Source organism: Dermacentor variabilis, chromosome 2 (assembly GCF_050947875.1).
Source record: "Dermacentor variabilis isolate Ectoservices chromosome 2, ASM5094787v1, whole genome shotgun sequence".
NCBI lineage: Eukaryota > Metazoa > Arthropoda > Arachnida > Ixodida > Ixodidae > Dermacentor > Dermacentor variabilis.
Genome location: NC_134569.1, coordinates 256,923,380 through 256,944,426, shown reverse-complemented (window position 1 = coordinate 256,944,426; position 21,047 = coordinate 256,923,380). Strand labels below are relative to the sequence as shown.

At 42.9% G+C, this 21,047-nt stretch overlaps 1 protein-coding gene and 1 non-coding gene across 15 annotated transcripts in view; both read left to right on the top strand.

Annotated features, from left to right (window-relative positions):
- Positions 1 to 21,047, top strand: part of faf (ubiquitin carboxyl-terminal hydrolase-like faf) — an 819,194-nt gene that overhangs the window by 193,353 nt on the left and 604,794 nt on the right. For all 14 annotated transcript variants that reach the window (XM_075682882.1, XM_075682878.1, XM_075682872.1 and 11 more), the window contains 2 exons: positions 12,142 to 12,254; positions 20,736 to 20,848. In XM_075682882.1, coding sequence (XP_075538997.1) covers positions 12,142 to 12,254; positions 20,736 to 20,848 — 226 coding nt within the window. The remainder of the gene's footprint in view (positions 1 to 12,141; positions 12,255 to 20,735; positions 20,849 to 21,047) is intronic.
- On the top strand, positions 9,595 to 9,667 carry TRNAL-CAA (transfer RNA leucine (anticodon CAA)). Its single transcript has one exon. It is a non-coding gene; the product is annotated as a tRNA-Leu (tRNA).

Genomic DNA, 21,047 nt, shown 5'->3' with positions numbered 1-21,047 from the left:
AGAATCTCAACGTCGCTGCTTATCTCCAGCAGAACGAAGAAGCCTGACAGTTCACCTGCCTGCGCATCAAGGATCAGCACAGGACCGACAGCCAACACTACAATCTCCGATGATGATACATGGAGTACCAGCCTGGCGACCGTGTTTTGGTTTAGACACCAATAGTCCAGCGATGCCTTTGTGAGAAACTTCTGTGATGCTACTTCGGACCCTACGAGATCATCCGACGCATTGGTGCACTGGACTATGAGGTCGCACCAGATGGCATTTTGCTATCACAGCGGCGCCACTCACGAGCTGAAATAGTAAATGTTGTGCGGCTTAAGCCATTCTATTAGCGCTGACAAACTTTGGGACCCTATTTCTTTGTTACTTTTTCTTTGCTAAGCGTGCTTTTGTTTTTCACTGTTTTGTTATGTCTATAGCGTCGGGACGATGCTTTTTAAGAGGGGGGTATTGACATGGTGTACTTGTTTATCTTTCTTGGGTGACCGCTTTTTCACTGACTAACAAAGTTAAATGTTATCGCTCAGCACAGGATGCATCTGCATCTATCGGAAGTTCCTTGAACGTTATCGATGGTTCTATCTGTTGTCTCTTGTCGCCGAACCTTGTGTAATCTGATTGTATCTGCAACGTGAATTGTTTAGTACTTTCTGGAAGATACGCGGGTACCAGCGAATATTCCATAACCTTCGATGACTCATGTATAAAAGCCAACGCGCTTGGCTCGCAGATCGGATTTCAACGATCACCAACTGTGTTTGCACAGTTTGTAGGCACAGTTTTGGCAAAATAAAAAGTTAGTTTTGTCATTCCCAGTTTTGTGACTGTTTTCTTCATCGTCACTGCAACTAGACAGAGTTGAGACACGAAGCCATTGCTCGGGTGGTTTGGCAGCAGTCGTCTTCCTTTGAGTCTTGTTCCGTCGGTGGAGGGCATGGTGAACAAATGCCTTTTATAACCATTTATCCCAAGATCATGGATTACTGTGTTCTCTTTTTCCTTGTGGAGATGTGGGGACGAGCAAATTCTTTTGGCTCTCTTGACGAGACTTTGGACAGCAGAAACCTTGGGTCAGGTGGGGTGATTAGAATGAAAGTGACGATATCGTCCTGTGTGTGTCAGTTTCCTGAATACAGGAATTGACAGGTTCACTCGGTGTCTTTTCACGAGGACATCTAAAAAAGGGAGAGAACCATAAGTTTTGTATTCCACCGTAAACTGTATGGCTGGCTCTATAGAGTTCGAGTGCACAAGCAAATTGTCCACGTAGTGTGCAAACATTTTCGGCTTGGGGATGAAAGTGTAGAGCGCCCGCTTTTTGATGTCCTTCATGGCAAGTGTGGTGACTTGGATCAATATTGTGGCATCCATAGCAGTTGCACTAGTCTGTTTGTAGAAGTAGTTATTGAACGAGATGTAAGCGCTTGGAAGGCAGAATTCCAATAACCGACAGATGTGATTATTATAATGGGGAGTGCGGTCTTTCAGTGTGATGTCATGTTCGAGTGCACATGTCACAGAAAGCGTGAGGGACACATGCATACTAATGAACAGTGAGACCACATAAAAGGACACCATGCAGTTGTTGTCATCAGGACTCAAATTGGATGCCATTTTCACCAAGTGTCCCTAGTTGCAAATGTGGGCTTCCATTTTTCCATTGAGAGTAGAGAGCATCTTATGAAGATAGGTTGCGAGGGCTCATAGGGGGAATGCATAAAATCTACTATGGGCCGTAAAGGAATTCCTGTTTTATGAATCTTTGGGTGGTCGTAGAAACTTGGGATTGAGACGTTTCTACATATCAACCTCAAGTAAAGGGTTTTGAATTCTTGATGTTGCTTGAAAATTTCAGAGAGAATTTTATTCATCTGGGTTTGGGTTTGCGACGCTGGATCTTTTTTGATCTTTGTGTATGCTTCTCTTTTAAGAAGACATTCTGCTTTCTTCTCATAGTCAGCACATGGATCGAGCCGGTTAGAGAGCTTCACCAGGCAAACACAGCTTGTATTGCAGTTAAAAAGTGTTTACTTTGCTGCTGGTATAAATTTTCGGCAGCAACACAGATATGCTGCTGCCTAAAATTTACATCAGCAGCGAAGAAGGATGCACTTGGTTGCTGAAATATTACCTTTGTGTTTGTCTGGTTGAACTCAGCACTTCCAGGTGGCTGCACCATGCAGGCTGTTCGCGTTTGCGCCTCCCCTCATCCGGTAAGAGGTCCGTTTACATTTACCCAAACACCGGGCCCACTAAATCTATACTATTGAGGTGATCATGGATGCTGACCACGCATTTCTGAAGGTACATGGCTGACGTGTGCACAGGGTCAAAATGAAACTACTGTTTGCCACAACCGCTGCGGACAAAACTGCGGTCACTATCAACGTGATCATAATGGATGGCAACTACTGACTATGCAGTTCTAAGGGTATGTAAACAATGCGGTGTCATGTCCTGCAATTAATGCAAAGATAAAGGTTATAGATATTGGGGTGCAAATATTAAATCAATTCCAAAGCAAATTCAAATAATGGAAACCAAATGCAAATCGAATCGAATATTTTTCGTATATACGAATGCTATATGTGCTACGAAAATGCAAGATTTTTCACCAACCAAGGGTCTGAAAAAAAAAAATAAGCAAGTGTATTGCAGCACTAGTAACATACAAGAAAATTATAATTTGTGGTCTACAAAATTCTTTAGTACAACACTTTTGCTTGACAATATCATAACTGCACTTACTTTGTTGTCAGGATGAAATCCCTTCAAACACCACAATTCCTTCAGAAACCGAAAATTTGGAGGACGCTTAAGCTTTGCCTTTAAGGGGAGACTCTCCTAGAAAAACTTTCTTTAATATTTGTACTAGAGATTTGAAAGTCCACCCACTTAAGAGCATTTCAAGCAGATTTCGAATATGTCATTAGTTTCTGTATAGCTGCTATAGTTCTTTATTCAATTCTACACAATGGCAAAATAGAGTGATTTAGCGGGCACTTTATTTTGTAATAAGTTTTCGCAAAACACTTTGTACTGTAGCTTATTTAGCTCTTTGTAGACCGCAAAGGGCCAATATCTATTCAAACAGCTTGTAGAATTACTGGAACAATAAAAAAAATTGGGACACTTCAACAAATCTTTTTTTTCACAACCACATGAAATAAACCTTGTACACTGACAATTGTCTTGTACTAACGAAATTTGGCATACGTACTCTTGAAGATATATACAGTGCTATTATTTACTTGAAATTGCAATATCTCCAAGCAGTAAGTTACTAACGTACACAGTTATATTTAAGAGAATTGAGAAAAAAAAATTGGCTGAAATGTTCTATTTTTATTGCATAGTTTCAGTAATTGTACACACCGTTTGGCTAGATATCAGCACTTTGTGATCTACGAAGAACTAAACAAGCTGCAGCACGATGCTTTTTGTGAAAATTTATTACATAAAAAAGTACCCATAAAGATGTATTTTGCCATTGTGCATCACATAACTCTAAAACTATAACACCCACACAAAAGTAGTACCATATTTTAAATCTGCATAGAAAACTCTATACTTGACTGAATTTTGAAACCTCTAATACAAGTAATAAAAAAAAGTTTTGACTAGCGTCTCCCCTAAGAGTGGAATGCGATAGCATTCAAAGACCCCTGACTGCTTCTCATGCTTCCCGCCACCTGCAGCTTATGTAGGCATAACATTTACCGGGAAATGCTGGCAGCGAACGCTAGGCACGAAGGCAAGCTTTCTGGTATAAACATGGCCTCTTGCATGGGTTGATCTCCTGTTATTGTTTCACACTTTTAATATTTCAGTTTGAGAAGAGCTAACGTAAAAGATATGTGCTTTCGGTGTTTTTTTTCCATTACGTTTGTTTGTGGGCTGCCGTTCTCGAAATTCCGAGGAATAACTTTGTGGAGGATGAAAAGCATGGTATGAGCAACTTTGGGGGTAGAAGAGTAGTGGTGTATACGTGGTTCGGAATTTAGTTCGGAATTCTTTTTGCCGAAGTGACATCCGATGCTGGATGCCGGATGTGGGACACTGGATGCCAATGCCAGATTTTATGTGACGGGAGCCCTTAACGCTGTCGTACTAAAGAACTGCTCACTGGATACACTACACTAGTGTCTGGTATGGGCAGGTATCTCTTTTCTTCAAGACAAGCCAACAGTGAGCACTATGCTTACACCACCAATCACAGGGATCTTCTTTTCAGCCCATAATTTCATCACGCACGCATTTTTCAACTTCCGCTTGTGGCACGGAAAATTGCTGCTTATTGATGTGCTTATCAGTCTTTGGAAGAAGCCAGTTTTAGAAGCTTTCATTGTTGAGGCCGTATCTGAGTTTCTCAGAGTTAAAATTTTCCTTGGTTCTTTTAAAGATAGGTTTTTAATCCAGTTTACCATGGGAGCATCCTGGTGGCACTCAGCTGCTTTTAAAATGAGGGTCTAAAGACATTGCGAAGCTTGCTACTTGGTCAAATTTGTAGTTTGCAAACCGTTCTTTAGACACTTAGCCATTTTAGTAGCAAAGAGGTTTCCACCTGGAGGCTGGTGTTCTCCTGATGCACGAAATGTGGGTAGAGTGCGGGTACTTGAGTTTATATTGTCAGGTAGCCATAAGCGCCAGCAGGTGCCCTGTGACAGTGCCCCTTCTTACTTTTGATATGCTTCCCTGCACTGCAAATATGGTTCACCACAATACTGTCTGTATGCTTTGCTGTGTAACACAGTTACTGCGATGAAGCTGACTTAAACATCTGACAACAACCGTTTTGGGGGTTCGAATATTTAAAATAGTAAAAGTGTCCTTTTGAATCAAATAGAATACTTTCGAATTTGAATGGAATAGTCGAAGTTTTGAATATTCACACACTACTTGTTACAAAGGCACAAATAAGCACAAAGCTTCAGTTCAGTGGGAGGCTAGTGTTGCTTTTGCTCATTTATTTGCACATTTACGGAGCTCCATGCTGGCTGTGCTGTGAGAGTTGTCTGAGGGAGCCAGTTTGAGGCCACGTACGTCCAAATTATAGAGAGCCTGATGCCATTAAATAATGCACACAGTCTTACCGGGGCCAGAGGGTGAGGCTCAATTAATGTGGGTCAGATTAACCAGATTTTACAATATACTGTGTGACTGGTGAATCAAAGCTGCTGCACTTAACTGTTAGTTATGGACAAACTTTAGCGCAGCCACGATGCGGCCGAATTTGTGAGTGAAGTCACTGCATTGAAAGTGGTACTGAATTTTGGGCGCTCGTGTATTCCTTACAGCCACAAGTGTGCATGTAGGCATGTTGCTTGCACAGTAGAAGATAGCTGTAGGTTGGCATGTCAAATTTCAGCAAAGGAGCACTGGATAATATGGTGGGGCAGGCAACCGGCCACTAGAGCGCTTTCAAAGGCTCTTCAAATGTTTTCTTATTGATGGGAAAAAATTCTGAAAGCTGTACAATCAACCTTTGGTGTTTGAAAATCTGAAGGAAACATTTGAAATATTATGATGTCACAGCATGCACAGGATTGTGTGAACACCTCGCATGAATGCAAAGGAGGGCAAGCGGGGTGCAAGTAGTACAAGCAGTCTTGCTGCCATGAAAGTCTGCCAAAATTTTAAAGGCATTGGCAGTGAAATCATATTTTTTTACTGCTGTATAACCTCGATATAACAAACCTTGATTTAACAAAATCTGCAATGTAGCAAACTGTTCTGGTTTCTCAATCTTAGTTCCATTGAAAACTAGTTCTTTTTCCTCAATTTATCTAATTTCAGGATATGGTATCAATTTAATCCAAGTTTTCGGCCATTTCAAGCATGTACTTGGAGCTGCTATGGCTAGTAAATCTGGCAAAAAAAAACTATAAAAATGTCGGCTTAGGCATACATAATTATTTGCATGCATCTTTCCGCATGAAAGGTTCGAGCAACAAAGATGCTATTGTGCAAACACTATAATTGCATTCCTTGAAGCATGTGTGCGGGAGTGTGGTATGCTGGAAACACCACTGTGCCATCTGAGGAGGCTGTGGGTCAGTCGGCAGCCGGGAGTAACCAGTCTCAAAAGCCATGCGAAGAACTCTCAGAGTAATAGTAGCCAAGCCCACATTTGCTGTTAAAAGTGCTGGAAGTGATTTTTAGAGCCTGAAACATGTATTGTGTGCTTCCATATTTCGCCCACAGCAGCAGTTCCTTCACTGTAGGGAGGAGGGCCCCCTTTTAGTTTGCGCGTCGCTTCCTCTACCCTAGACCTAGACTGTGCATGGCTGTCCGTGTGAACGAGTGGTGCACATGTGGGCCACGCTCCGTGCTTTGGAGCCAATCTGTGGCAAGTGCAGAAAGCATAGCTGGTGCCTTGGCACGCACTGTGTGCCCACGGGCCTAGTGCTGGAGGTTGTGCAATCTCGAAGCTTGCTAAATGTGGTGAACCAAGAGGCAGCACGAAGCCTCCGTTGCTGGTGCTCTTCATCCTGTCAGCATTGTGACGTGGCGGGGATCTTTTCACGTTTGCCTGGGAGTGCCATGCTGGCTAATTTAATTAGTAAGCGAATCTTTACTGCAATATATAAGGCTGGTAACACTATGAACCTTACTTCGTGTAATTTTCTCTTTGCTACTGTTATCAATGCTTCGTGTTTCAGTAGACTGCAACTTCTATTTTTTTTTCTCTAGGAGGACAAATATCTTATTAGACTTTTGTTTTTAATTTGTGGGTGCCATCTCATGGTTGCTGTGACCACTAAGCATGGTCAACCCTGATGTCCAAGATTTATAGTGCTAGCAGAACACAGAACATGAAAATCTTGGATCCTGTGAGCCACACTGATATTTGCTGTCGCCACAATTTGCACCGCATGCACTGGCGCTCATAATTGTGCAATTATAGACCCACCTTCCTGAAATAATTTGTTTATAGGTGTTTAGTGACATTATACTATCCACCAGGAATGTTCCGGGAAGTTGTGAAATTATTTTCGCTGTTGAAACTTCAAAACCTTGAATGACAACATTGGGGATTTAATGGAAGTTTTTTGCTGCAAATATGGCTTCATTATATTGAGGTTTGACAGTAGATAAAAGATTATTACAGTGAAACTTATTACATCTGCCGATGATACTAACATCTTCTTTAAGTCCACAGATATAACAGATTTAGAAAGAAGGGCCAACACCTACCTTGCGTCCCTTTCGGCCTGGCTCCGAGATAATAGGCTTCAGTTTAACATAGCTAAAACAAAGTACATAATATTTCATGCACTTATCAAACCACTAAGTAGGGAACTAGTTTTAACTTTTGAAGGGCAACAGATAACCAGGGTTAAGGAGCAAAAATTTCTTGGTGTTTGGTTCCAAGAGCATCTTTCATGAAATGTACACATTAATAATTTATCTACCGAACTCTCCCGATCTGTTGGATGCTTGTATAAAATTGCACACTTTATACTTGCCTGGCTGAAAGAAAACACATGCGCTCCACTCTTCTACTCCAGATTACCGTACGGCAAATTGGTATGGGGCACCACAACATAAACTGACTACAACAGGCTAATTATTCAACAAAAGATATTGCGCATTTATGAAAACTATCAGGGACCATGTTATGAACTAAGCACATTACCATTATTTTTTAAATACCAAATGCTTAAAGCTAACGACGTTTATGATTTTAAACTGCTACAGTACATATATAACAACGCACTATACATGCACGAAAACAATAATGAATTTCCTTACGATATGAGACTAAAAAGAAAAGGACACTAAACACAAGGACCAATTATGGTAAACAAACAATCAGGTACCAGGTAATAACAATCCTAAATAAGCTAGAGATAGCATTGATTTCAGTATGACTAGAAATGCTTGAAAAAATTACGTGAAGGAATCGCTACTAACACAGTGTTTGAGAGAGTGATTATTGCAACATAAATATATTATAAGTCTCTTTTTTTTTACTTTTTTTGCCCTCTTTTATGTGCATACATGCATGTTCATGGCTATATGCTGCGTTTCTAGTGTACTACGGTAATTTACCTGTACAGCTTTACTGCTTGTGGACAGGGAGAGGAAAGGGGAAGAGGGGGAAAAGGGGAACATTTATTATTTCACTGTCTATATTAGTAAACCAACTGTAACCCAATAATTTGTCAATTTCTGTTGTTCTAAGTTTCTGTGTAAACTCATGTACAATGTGTGAAAGTATGTAACATTATATGTGTTCGTTCACTGCCAATGAACTACCACTAAATAATGTATAATATATGCATATTTTCTGGGTACAGCGGCCCTTGTCAGGCGCTGCGCGTCTTTTGCTCCTGCACCTTTCTTGAAATTGTATTCAAGATGAAATAAACATTAATTAATTAATTAATTCAATCTCAATATAGTAAACTTCAGGGAACCGCAGTAAATTGTTCGTTGTTCTGAAAGGTCGTTATAGTAAAAGTTCCAAAATTCACCATTCCGCCTATTAATGCATCAGTTCATAATTTGTCACCATTGGAGCTATCGACGAAAATGTCGCTGTTGGCTCTCGGCTCAAGCTCTTGCTATTTTCCATAGATTCCGCCGCAACACACCACCGAAGCACTGTATAAGAGCGACGCGCACAAAACAGACGCCGAGAAAACTACTGACAAAAAGGAAGCTACGTGCGATGCTCTACCAATTGAGCTACCGCTGCGCCTTTCCCCATCCAATTTCTTTGGTATATATGTTTCCTAGTAGAACCCTCGGAGTTTTAACCAATTAATGGAAATGAACGCGAAATGCGAAGGTTGTGGGATAGTTCCCCACCTGTGGCAGGTTGTTTCTTCATCCACTTTAATTTCCAATAATTTATTGTTTCTTTATTTCATTTATTAAGCACAAGTAATTTCCCCTATGTTGTCGTCGGTGTCAGTGCTATTATTGAGGGCCCCTCGGTTAACCCTCTTCTCGTTTATTACATAACGAGGGTCTCAAATTTGGCAACATTGATGCCTTCCGGTGGCATGTGTGGGTTTATTGACTGGTTGCATTCACCCAAGAAGATCACACTCTCGTAATGCCTGCGGCAGAAAGGACGTACCATGTCCGCCGCCAAGGTCTGTGAGTGGCTTCTTATGATATTGTTACGCATGAAGAAAACGAAGACCAGTGAACGTGCTTGCGGTCCCGAGTGGAAGAAGAAAGAAGAGAATGACGCTCAGTTGATAAACCAGCTGACCGCTCTTGCGCTCACCTTTGCGACCTAAAGTAAACGGTCCCCTTCATCCATAAGGGTTATAAACGGTCTCCTTCGCGCGTAACAATATGACTAATAAAGATCGGGCCCCTCGGTTAACCCTCTTCTCATTTCTTACATAATGAGGGTCTCAAATTCGGCAACATTGATGCCTTCAGGTGGCATGTGTGGGTTCATTGACCGGTTGCCTTCACCCAAGAAGATCACATTCTCGTAACGCCTGCGGCAGAAAGGACGTTCCATGTCCGCCACCAAGGTCTGTGAGTGGCGTGGCGCTGGCTAACACTCCCAGGGTTCTACTAGCAAACATCAATACCCAAGAAAGTGGATGGGGAAACAGCGCCGCAGTAGCTCAATTGGTAGAGCATCGCACGCAAAATGCGAAAGTTGTGGGATCGTTCCCCACCTGTGGCAAGTTGTTTTTTCATCCACTTTCATTTCCATTCATTTATTGTTTCTTTATTTCATTTATTAAGCACAAGTAATTCCCCCTGTGTTGTCGTCGGTGTCCGTGCTTGTTGGCTTCTTATGATATGACTGTTATAACATGTTGTTTTTGCAAGACTAGCGCTAGTGAAATGTGCCACACTAAATCACTTATGTTGCATGTAATTTCTTTTTATAGCTCATGCTTCTCTTACAATCCTTCCATGTGCGTAAACTGCACACCTTCTGTTCATTTCTTAGTACCACATTGTGATTTTATAAATACATTGACAGTGCAAGTGCATAATTTGTCATCTTATGTTTTTTACTTGTTTATTGATACAATAACATATGTTCGGCTGTGTCTGTTTATACGCCATGTTTGTTATGCTCCTAGCCTTTGTGTTACTGTTCACAGTATTGAGTGTGGTTTGCACAAGTTGATGCATATGTACAGTGTAGTATGCAACTATGTTGTGTGTATACAGTTAAACCCACTTATAACGATCTATCGGTTAAACAACTACAATTATGAGCATATACAACTTTTCAACCTTCCCTATGGAAACTGCTTCCAGATGTAACAAGTGTTTTCTAAATTGCTGTACTGCTACAACGAATGCTTCGAGCCCGGCCACGGAAAAAAAAGGATTCCTGACGGCGTCACTCTCATTTTTGCGCAATTGTCCGTGTGGCACCCTGTGCATATTACGTCTGTTTCAACGATTTGGAATGACCATCTATGTCTTTCCACGATGGGAACAACGGCTGCTCAAGCGTTCCTGTTGACGTGGCCCGAATTGGCAAAAATGCTGCGCCACATGCTGCCAGCTGTCAATGGTTACAAAGGGTCTGCGGCTACTGCGCTGTTATCAGGAGGTCACGGTTTCACGGCGCTTTGTTTATGCATTGCCGATTGCTGATAATGGTTCACGGTGATGTTTTACCTTTCGAACATTGAATTTTTTTTTGCCCAAAACGACATAGATAACGTAATTTTACGGCTCTTGCGTGGCTGATGCGAAGTCGTAATGCCGAAGCCAAGATGTCAGACACCTTTGCAAAATGGTGGCATGCCGCAGTAGTTTCTAAAGTTTACGCTTCCGGCCAAATAGGATGCTTCGCTCTTGTGTGCAGAATAAATTTATTTCCCGCCGGTAGTAAAATATATCACAAGCTTCTGAATAAAAAATGGTGGCTGTGCTTGCAGTTTCAAAATGACAGGTTATTGGAACTGGGCGCCATTTTGAAAAAGCTACATCGTGCTGCATTTCATTTTTTAGGTGGTTGTTTCTAATGGGAGTTTACAGCTAGGTGCGGGAGCGCACAGAGAACAAAAATGACACTGAAAATCTGATTGTCGGACCAAAGGGCTGCCGAATCGTAACTGCTGACTGCAGCTTCAGTGCAGATAATTTTTTAGTGTTTTTAAAAGTGAGTTCATATATAACGAACTATTGACGTAACAACTGCTTTTCACGGAACTATTGAGTTAGTTATAAATGGTTTCCCCTTTATCTGTAAAGGGCGTCGAGGCCTTGTTAGGCATTTAGCCTTGAGGTCCTCTTAGACAGTGTCTCATGAATGAAGTAAATTAATTGAATAATACATGAACCGCTTTATCATACTCTGTAGTCTGGTGTGAATGTTGTCTTATACAGTTAGACCCACTTATAACGATGCCAGATATAACAGTCTATCAGTTATAAGGACTACATTTCACGGCATTAACAATTTTCTGACCCTGCCCACTGAAACTGCATCCAGATGGAACGAACATTTTAAAAGTGGCCTACTGTTAGAACCAACACTTGACACCTGCTCCAGCCAACCAGAATGTGTCACTACAGTATGAAAAAATCCACTTGTGTCCTGCTGATATCAAAATATATGGCAGGCGCTCGGAGACAAAATGGTGGCTCGTAGTAGTTTCAAAATGGCAGGTGACCAGAACTGGCTGGGCGTAGTTTTGAGAGTGCTATACGCCGTCGCATTTCATTCTTTAGATGATGTTTTGAACATAAACTTGGAGTTAGATGCAGAAAAGTGCCAGGAGCAAAAATGAAGGTACTGAAAATCCTCTTTTCAGACCAAAGTGGTGTCGAATCGTGACTGCCATTGCTAGGTGCAGTGTTGTGAATTTTTGGGTGTTTTGAAGGGCGAGTTCACATATAGCAAACTACTTACAGCGATCACTTTTTGTCGAACTGTTGAGTTCGGTATAAACGTGTTTGGCTGTATAGGCTGATCACTAATTCAAAACTATGTGAAAGGTGTTTTCCGACACCTCAATTTGTATCTCATTCTGTTTGGAAAATTACAATTTCAAGGTGCCTAGTAAATATGTGCTGCAGCTGCCGGGTATCAGCTGGGCTTCCTGGCTTTGTAGTACGGGCAGAAGCCGGACAACAATGTGTTAATGATTAATGCCATCACAACATGTGCGAATTAATAACATGCAGGGCGAGACGTGCTGAGTGAGCCGTGCCAGCGGTTCTTCCGCGAGGGCCTCACCATCTCCTTCACCAAGATCCTCACCGATGAAGCAGTCAGCGGATGGAAGTTCGAGATACATGTGAGTCGGGCTTCAGCATGGTAACACCACACACTTCTCTCTCTGAGCCTGGTGGCTGCTGCGCAGCGTGTGCACATCATGCGTGGCCTTGTCCCCTTTTTACTCGTGGCATTGGTCGTGAGCACAGTGTACGACGAAGAAGGAGAGGGGCACGTTGCATCTTGTTTGTGTGCTGTCGCTCAGCATTTGCATCAAGTATTATGGTGCCACCTTCTGGTACCCCCTGAAACTTGTCCTAGTACACTGAAACCTTGGTGATTCAGATTTCACGGTACTGAAAAACAAAAAAAATTGTCCGAATGAACCAAATGTAGATTTACCGAGGGTATCAAGAAAATACTAGACAAATGCTTACATTAGTATGCTTTTATTTACTGAATGACTCTGCAAATACTGTTTCTAAATTGCACAAAAGTAAGGCAAAAGCTGCAATTTTTATCATCTCGTGACTGATTAGGGCTTTCAATGGCAAAAGTGTCACGACTTCCTTCGCAGCGCAGCCGCAGACAGTAATTGCTAGAATAAAGGCACGAACAGGCACGAATCGTTCTGGTGTTCCTGTTGTTCACATATGATTTCCACTGTAGCCATGTGGACACTTTATTTTGGTTGGATGCTCTTTTGCATTGCATAATCATTCATTCATTCATTCATTCATTCATTCATTCATTCATTCATTCATTCATTCATTCATTCATTCATTTAAATATCTTCAAGGCCCATAGGACGTTACAGATAGGAGTTGGCCAATATGTGCATATAATACAATCTCTTAAAAGAGCGGCAAAATCGCAAAAGTAAAAAATTTTTTTTTCAAAATATACATAAAAGTCAAGGGGAGGGTGAGGGTAATGAAAACGTTTTTTTTCTTAATTCTTCAGCACATGTTGCTTAAGTTCTCTGTGCAGATATATTGTAGAATGCTGATTTCAAATATGTATTTAGATTTCAAATATCTCACTTGTAAGAAAAGATATGACAGAATACAATAGTTCTAACTAGGTCATTTCTTATCGGCCTTTGTAGTAATTTATCTTTAAAATAAAGTGTTTGTTAAATATTAATATAAATAAATATAAATAAATAATATAAATATAAATAGTAAATAAAGTGTTGCCATAGCAACAGCCAACCAGAAGGCGCCTCTCAGTGCATTGACGCACTGAGCTAATAGGAGGGCCGCGTGCATCGCGAGCTTCATTAGACCAGCCCCTGATTGTTTTACATTTGCGCTTTTTCTATGCAGCCATCGACGGTAAGGATGCGAAGAATTGAAAGGCGTAACTTTGAGCTTCCGAACAATGCCAAGATAGTGGCGCTCAGCGGCGGGAAATACGAGCAATAGCTCCGTGAACTCCAGTGTTTTTGCGCGATTTTGCGGGTCGTTTCCCGCCGTCCACACTGACAAAATAAGAATTTTTTTGGAAACTTAGGCACGTTTCGGGGCAAATCGTTTTGATACGGTGTAGATTAAGCATTACAGATGCCGAAACAAGTAGTTCTGAGAAATCAATTTTTTTCCCTTGTGATTTTCGGTTTTTAAGACCCCCGTGTTCCCCCTTAAGCTCTAAGTACAGGGCAAAATGCAAGTAATATATTGCATACACCTTATGATCATCAAGTGCTATTTCAAGTGCTATTTCAAGTGCTATTTCAAGTGCTATTTCAAGTGCATCAAGCTGGTTGATTGTAACGATGGAGGTGGGTAAAGTTTTCCAATCTCGACCTGCCTGGGGAACAAATGAATAAAAAATCGTGAGCTGCTCTACTCTGTGAAGATGAATGACCAGTGAAGCTGTCTCACACACGACAAAGAGGGAAAACACGGGGAAGGCGGGATATTGAAATTCAAAACGACGAGCAAGGTGAGAACCAAGTAAAAGTGAGAGCCAACGTTTCGACAAGTTGACTTGTCTTTTTCAAGGCAACATATGCTTTCCTCGGCACAGTATAAACCTTGTTGATACATTCCTGTTACGTACATTTTCCCGGCGCCAATGTTTGCAATCGAGAACAGAAAAAAAAAAGGCCGACCCAATAGAGTTATGCTCATTTTTTTACCAGTTAATATGTTCCCGCAACACACAATTTATCGGCACCAATGTTCAGTTCATCGCCAAACTGCAATCGTATGATACCGCTTTGCGGCCGCTAGATCACATGTGAACAAGAAAATGCGCGAGGCGCGCCCCACCCAGAACAGCATTGACACATGGACTTGTTTATCTCTCTCGGGTGAAGTGAGCGTTGCAGTGAAGCTGCCCGCTACGGCAGCTTCACCGCAATGCTTGCCCACCTGTCTCACGTGAAAATGCCTGCGTGCACTCAGTTTCTTATTTAGGTACTACCAAGTCTTCTCTGTTGTTGTCGCGCACAGTATTCACAGCTATCACAGCCAATGCTATTGCGATATAAGCATCTTCACCTATTTGTTTTACAGCACATGGTGCGTAGTGCCTTTAGTAGCGTACTGCGCACTTTTAGTAGTCGATAATCCAAACGCACCACCGTTCTCAGCTGCAGGTGGCGTGATGGGGGCATCACGTTTCGCTTCCACGGCATCCAGCATCGCCCATCAGCTTGATTTCATTTCGGTTTCCCGTCGCCCTCCTAAAACACCATGCAGTAGAAAAACAACAAATCTCTCCGGCCACCGAAACACCACCAGTTTGTCACGAGTCGGCGTCTCATGTTGCAACGATCTGCGCGATGCTTCGCATTACGTAGATGTCAACATTAGTTGAGCCCGTCAATTTTCTTTTTAACTTTGGATTGTATGTTTTCCCGGTTAGTATGTTTTTTCTCGCATTTCTTTCCCGAAACATTCGAACTAGGTTCCACTATACGTATGGTCCTTCTAAAGAGGAGAGGGGAGTAAGGTGGGTGGGCGAGGCAACGACTGAGGGAGTGTTAACGGCAGTGTTGTAGATTTGAAAAGAAAGGTATGTTGTTCAACGTCGGCGGAAGAATGTGAAGTAGCGTTATGTCAACCGGTTGACGTGTCACCTACTGACACATGGCCGATGACATGGCTGAGTGTCAGCCGGCCGTGTGTTCATGGAAGAGGCCTGGACAACAGAAGAGGGGTGTTTGCTCTGCTGGAGGTCTCTCTCTGAAAGCGAGAATAAAAGCAGCGTCAGAAAATGGTGCTCGCGTGAAATTTTTTTTTACGGAAACAGAACAAATATGTAAATAAAAAAATGGAAGGGAGGAAAGAAAAGAAAACACAATTAGCAACCCAATGAAAAATAACTAAGTTCTGTTGCCTACAGCTTAAAATTTAGCATGCTCCCTTTGAAACGTGTATGCCTGTTGGTTGCAATGTCTTGAACTTATGGATGAGGTATCATTCTTTGTATTTTCTGTCTCGCGCAGAACTGAAATTTGACTATAGGATGTAGAGTTTAAGTCCATCAGTGTTATGACCTGCTTGGTTGAAATGCTTATCGACAGTTTTGGGAAGCTTTTTAGCTGTATCCACACGATGTCCGTTTAACTTGACATAAATAATTGTCCCCTTTCACCGACTTATTGTTTCTTACAGAAGGAACACTCAAGCATGTGAATCACATTGGAACTAGTGCAAGTAAAAATAGTTTTTACTTCGTGTGTATAACTACTTGCAGTACTTTTAATTTTAATGTCACTTTGAAGGTGTCTGCAGGTTCTGCACCTGGGGTGACAACATGCTTTTATTATGGGGAATGATATTGGCTGACTTTTGCATGCACTAACATTTCTTTATCTGTTGCGGCAATAGGTCACCCTCGATACCGCCGGGAATGCTTTTCTCAGACGCTCGTTACTTAATAATATTGGGTGGTATTCTCGTAGGATGTTGTTTATGTTTGGGAGGGCATTAGAATATTTTGTAATAAAGGCTGGTTGTCTCTCAGATTCTGGTGTAGGCTGTTTCTTAGCTTATTCCGACTGCCTCTCCTATCTTGACATGACAACATAAGCTCTGTCGAGAGGAACTTGTGGGTAGTTTCTTTCTGCTAGCGTTGCTTTAAGGACATTTAGGTTGTGGATATAATCATTGTCTTCGCTGCAGATTCTTCTTATCTGTTTCGCTTGTTCGAAAAAAATTTCTTGCTTGCTGTGTTGCAGGCGATAACTGTTGTAGTCTAAATATTGTTGGCTATACGTAGGCTTCCAGTAAAGTGTCATTCTCAGTTTTCCATTTTCTATGTAGACCGTCGTGTCGAGGAAGTTGATTTGACTAGGAGGACGGTGAGCACGTTAATTTAATACTCGGGTGAGAGCGGTTGAAGGGGCTAATTAGGTCTGTTAATGTACTTGTGCCATGTTCCCATATTGTACATATGTCGTCAATGTAACAGATAGGTGTGCGGTTTTAAAGGTTATGATTTTATCAGGCTTGCTTCTAGCTGTCTCATGAAAATGTTGGCATATATTGGAGCAAATGGTGTTCCCATGCTAGTGCCGAAAGTTTGCAGGTAGTGAATAGAATCGAATTCAAAATAGTTCAGCGGGAACTAACCTAAGAAGTTACAGGTAAACTTCAGGAGTGTGCGCTTGGGGATGGATTGCAAGGTATTTCGATATGGCTTCAATTCCTTCACTCATGGTTATGTTAGTGTAAAGGGCAGTAACATCCAAAGTGACTAGAATAGCGTGGTCAGAAAAGATTTGGCTGGTGTTGATGCTGTCCTTAATTCGAAGGAATTGCAGTATGTCTTGAACAAAAGATGGGAGGGCAGTGGGAATGTTTGACAGGTGGTGATTTAAGAATTTAGATAGTGACTCGGTAGGTGTGTTGTTATTAGACAAAATAGGCCAACCTGGGATTTCTGCTGTAAATATTTCTTCGACGGGATCTTTTTAGGAAGAAGATAAAAGCGGCCTGCTTCTTTGTTCTTGGGCATCATGAAGCGATTTTCAGATTGCTTGATTAGTTCCCTGGACAGGAGCTCTGCTGTTGTGCTTTGCACAGTATTGCTGTAGTCTGAAGTAGAGTTTTCTGTAATGGGTGTGGTTGCTAAGTTGTTTGAAAGCCTAATTTTTGTACTTCTATATAGCCAGATTGCGATACTGCTACCTTTGTCTTCTGGTGTTATTACAATATGATTTCTTCCCACGACGACGATAGCTCACCGACCTCCAGCAAAGCAGATAATCCCCTCTTCCCCTTCTTGCTCAGGCCCCTTCCATGAAAATCATGTGGCCGGTTGACACACGGCGCTTCCTGACATTGCTCCATCGACGTCGAATAACACACTTCTCTTTTCAATTCTACACCCTTGCTGCTAACACACCCTCGTTCGTTGCCTCGCTTACTCGCCTTACGCCTGCTCCCTTTTAGAAGGACCCTACCTACTGTGCCGAGGAAAGCATATGTCACCTTGAAAAAAAAACAAGTCCACTTGTCGAAACCTTGGAAACCCGGGTTTGTGACATTGGCAACAGCCCGCTGTCAGAGCTGCCCGGTGCAGCGTCACGTCGACAGAGCATGTTTTCGTGGAGGCTTCTGTGGGCTCCTTTTCTGCTTATCTCTGACCTGGAGCTGTATTCTCAGTCCCTACTTTCAGAGACACCGTGAGTTTGGTTGTAAGGTTTAGTGCGGCTCGGCACTGGCTGCTCCGGTGTGTGTACGGCACTCTGGCACTCTGACAAGCTCGCTATCTGTGCTCAGTGCCAGAAAGGCTGCCGGCCGCATACTTCAACAAGACCGATGCCGGGTCACAGAAAATCTCAAGAAAGGAATAATACAATCAACTAAACGTGATCGCTGGAGAATGTCGCCCTGGTGTCCTTGGTATCTGTGACCAATGAAGCGCAAATGGCGACGATGATGCGGTGGTTATGTTGTAGAATTCCCCTTCTTTGAAACTAATTTCTGCATGTCTCGTTCTTCTTGGTCAGGAACATGGGGGCATGCTGTATTTTCCTTTTTTATAAATCGGTAGCATGTTACATTGCTACCATTGGTGTGCATTTATTTTCTATGTGCACATTAAATTTGGGGGTCAATTAGAATCTGGTAAATCTGGCAATTCATAACAAATTGCACTTTGCACCTATGTCTAAGGTGTCTGAATTATCTCGGCTGCTAACTCCTTTCCACAGCAAACAAGATGTCACATGCCAAGGCAGATGTTAACTCTCTTTATGGAGGACAAAGGATTTCTTTAGTTGCTATGGGTAAATGCTGAATTTACTTCTAAGATTCGGGGCGTACTAGGTAGATAGGTACTCCCAATCCATCTCAATGACAGCCACTATTGAACAAAGCGAAAAGCCAGTTTTGGTGGAAGGTGAGAGATGGCAGCAGAGTAGTAACTTTTTTTAAGGTTGCAGCACCTCCAGAGCAATGTTAGGCCAGTCTGCAATTCAGTTTGAAGAGATGTGTTTTTTCAAATGCTTGACCTCTTGGGATTTGTCTCTGCTGTCGTACATGTATGATGGCGACCCTCAAAGGTTAACTGCGCTGCCCCAACTCGCAATGTGGCTGATGCCAAGCTGTGCCCTTATGGAAAGGCTTTGGTTGGTGGTGCCTGTGTGGGTAAGCAAGGGAAAGGCATGGAGCTAGGTGGTGGTGGCCTTAGCAAAGAATGCAGCGGTTCATGGCCACAGACCTGTCGCCTCTAGTCATATTGTGATAAGCATCTTCACGTATTTGCTCGGCAGCTTGTTAGGCTTGGTGTGCTGCCCATCCTCACAGAGTTGTTTCTCACTGCTCTGGAAAAAAAGAAAAGAAACAAAACCCACGGCATATAACCTGCACCAAAAATTCAAAACAAATGCAGAGGTAAAGCTGAGGTGCAGGTCAAGACAAGGTTCTCTGCAATTTAAAGTTTCATTGTGTCCTAGGGAGCCCCACCTTCTCCCCACCCCTGCGTGTTGAAGCTCCATTTTTCCCTCCATCACGGTCGTCCATTCTCCTCCTCTTTAGGGGGCCTCTCACCAGGTCTGGCCATATTGAGCTGACAAGTGCAGTGCATATAATGCATGCTAACAATCGTGTCTGCCAAAGATTACATTGCACCGCGCTATGTAAAGAGCAGAAGTTTCAAACTAAACGCCGTTTGCCCCCTTTGCTCCAGGACGGGGGTTGACGTACATCAGCTAGTGCGCCTACGTGAATGTGTATGCTGTGACTTCGCTCATAGTGACCCGTGACACTTCGAGAATTAGTCAAGGCAACATCTCTTAGTTGTTTAATTTGTTGCTTCAATAGACGAATTTTAGTTTAGAGAAATAATAAAGCACAGAAAGCGAATGCAAATGTGTTTTTTGTTTCACTTCGCACCGCAGCAAGGGAGATGTACTTCTGTTTCGTGTGCTTGTTCTCACGTCGTGCTTTCGCGTGTGCGTAGAGTGAAACTATGTCATTTCCTACAGTGTTCCAGCGCACAACCATGCTCTGCAATCCGCTTGTGTCTGCCTCGGTATTCGTGTAGCACTGACTTACACCGCTAGTCTGGTATTCTCGTCCACGTGAGTGTCAGCAGAAGTGCCCCATGCAGCGAAAAAGCGCGTGAGAAAAAAAAGAAGGTGGGGCCCGTGACGTATGTGTCAAGCGATCCTCCAGCTCCGGTGTGGGAGAATGCAGGGAAGGGATTTCGCTTGCGGAGGCTGGACGGGGCAGGTGGAGAGCGTCCTTGTTGGCGGTGATGCTGGCATCCTGGAATCAGGGATTCAGGGTACTGAAATATTTCTGTCTCGGCTATTAATGAAAGAATTTGAAAAATTCTTGCAATAGAAGACTCCCAAGAGGGCACGTAACAAATTCCAGCATATAACCAAAATTTTATATGTGGCCTGGTGGCAACCCATGGTGGCGACCCATGGTGGCGACCCATGGCGACCCATGGTGGCGACCAATGTGGCGGCCCTTTAAGGGTCGCCACATTGCACTTGGTGCTGCACGTGGGAAGCTAATACTCCGTACGGTCGTCCTGCCGGATTCATGTGGCGGGCTCGATTGCAGACAAATCAGTAACATGACATGCGACACGAATCAAATCACTGCTAGCTTTCACATGACAGAGGATGAAAGAGCGAACGGAGCAGCCTCACACGGGTGACAGCGACAAAGCAAATGCGACTGAGCCGGAAATCCCAACAGTGCTTTGACTCTCTGCTGTTTTGCAAAGTGCTTTGCACGGACTGAGGGAGCGGCACATCAACGGGTGACACATGGTCACATGGTGCGCAAGCTCATTTGCTCTGTTTGAATACAGCTTTACAACATAGCAGGAGCCGGAGATTACTGGCATCGCCGAAGAGCAAGGGTGGGGGGAGGGACAGCGCCGCAGGCTAAAGACACAACATTGACGAGTCATGCATCTGCGAATGGACACCGTTTTTTTCAAATATTTGAGTGTTGTGGCATGCAGTTATTTTTGCGGTTATTTTTTTTCTTCTCATTCTGGGTCGTCGTAATTGGGGGTGGTTCTGGTTATACGTGCATTTCCAGGGGCTCATTACTCATTGCGCATTTTCTACATGATGCAGCGCTGCATCATGAAAAACTGTGAACGTCTGGTGGAGCTGTGCGTGGCCAAGCTGCAGCAGGACTGGTTTCCCCTGCTCGACCTGCTTGCCATGGTGCTCAACCCGCACAACAAGTGAGTGGGAGGACACCCTTGATTGCTTGCACCAGTTGTGGGGGCGGGATGTCAACACTCTTCTCAACTACCTTGTGTGTCGTAAATTAATGGGTCCACACCAAAATTCAAGAGGGCTGCCATAAAATTTTCAGCAAAATGCAGAGCTAAGCAACTCCTATAATGTCTTGCATCAAATCCTGCTTGTGTAACTTGGCCA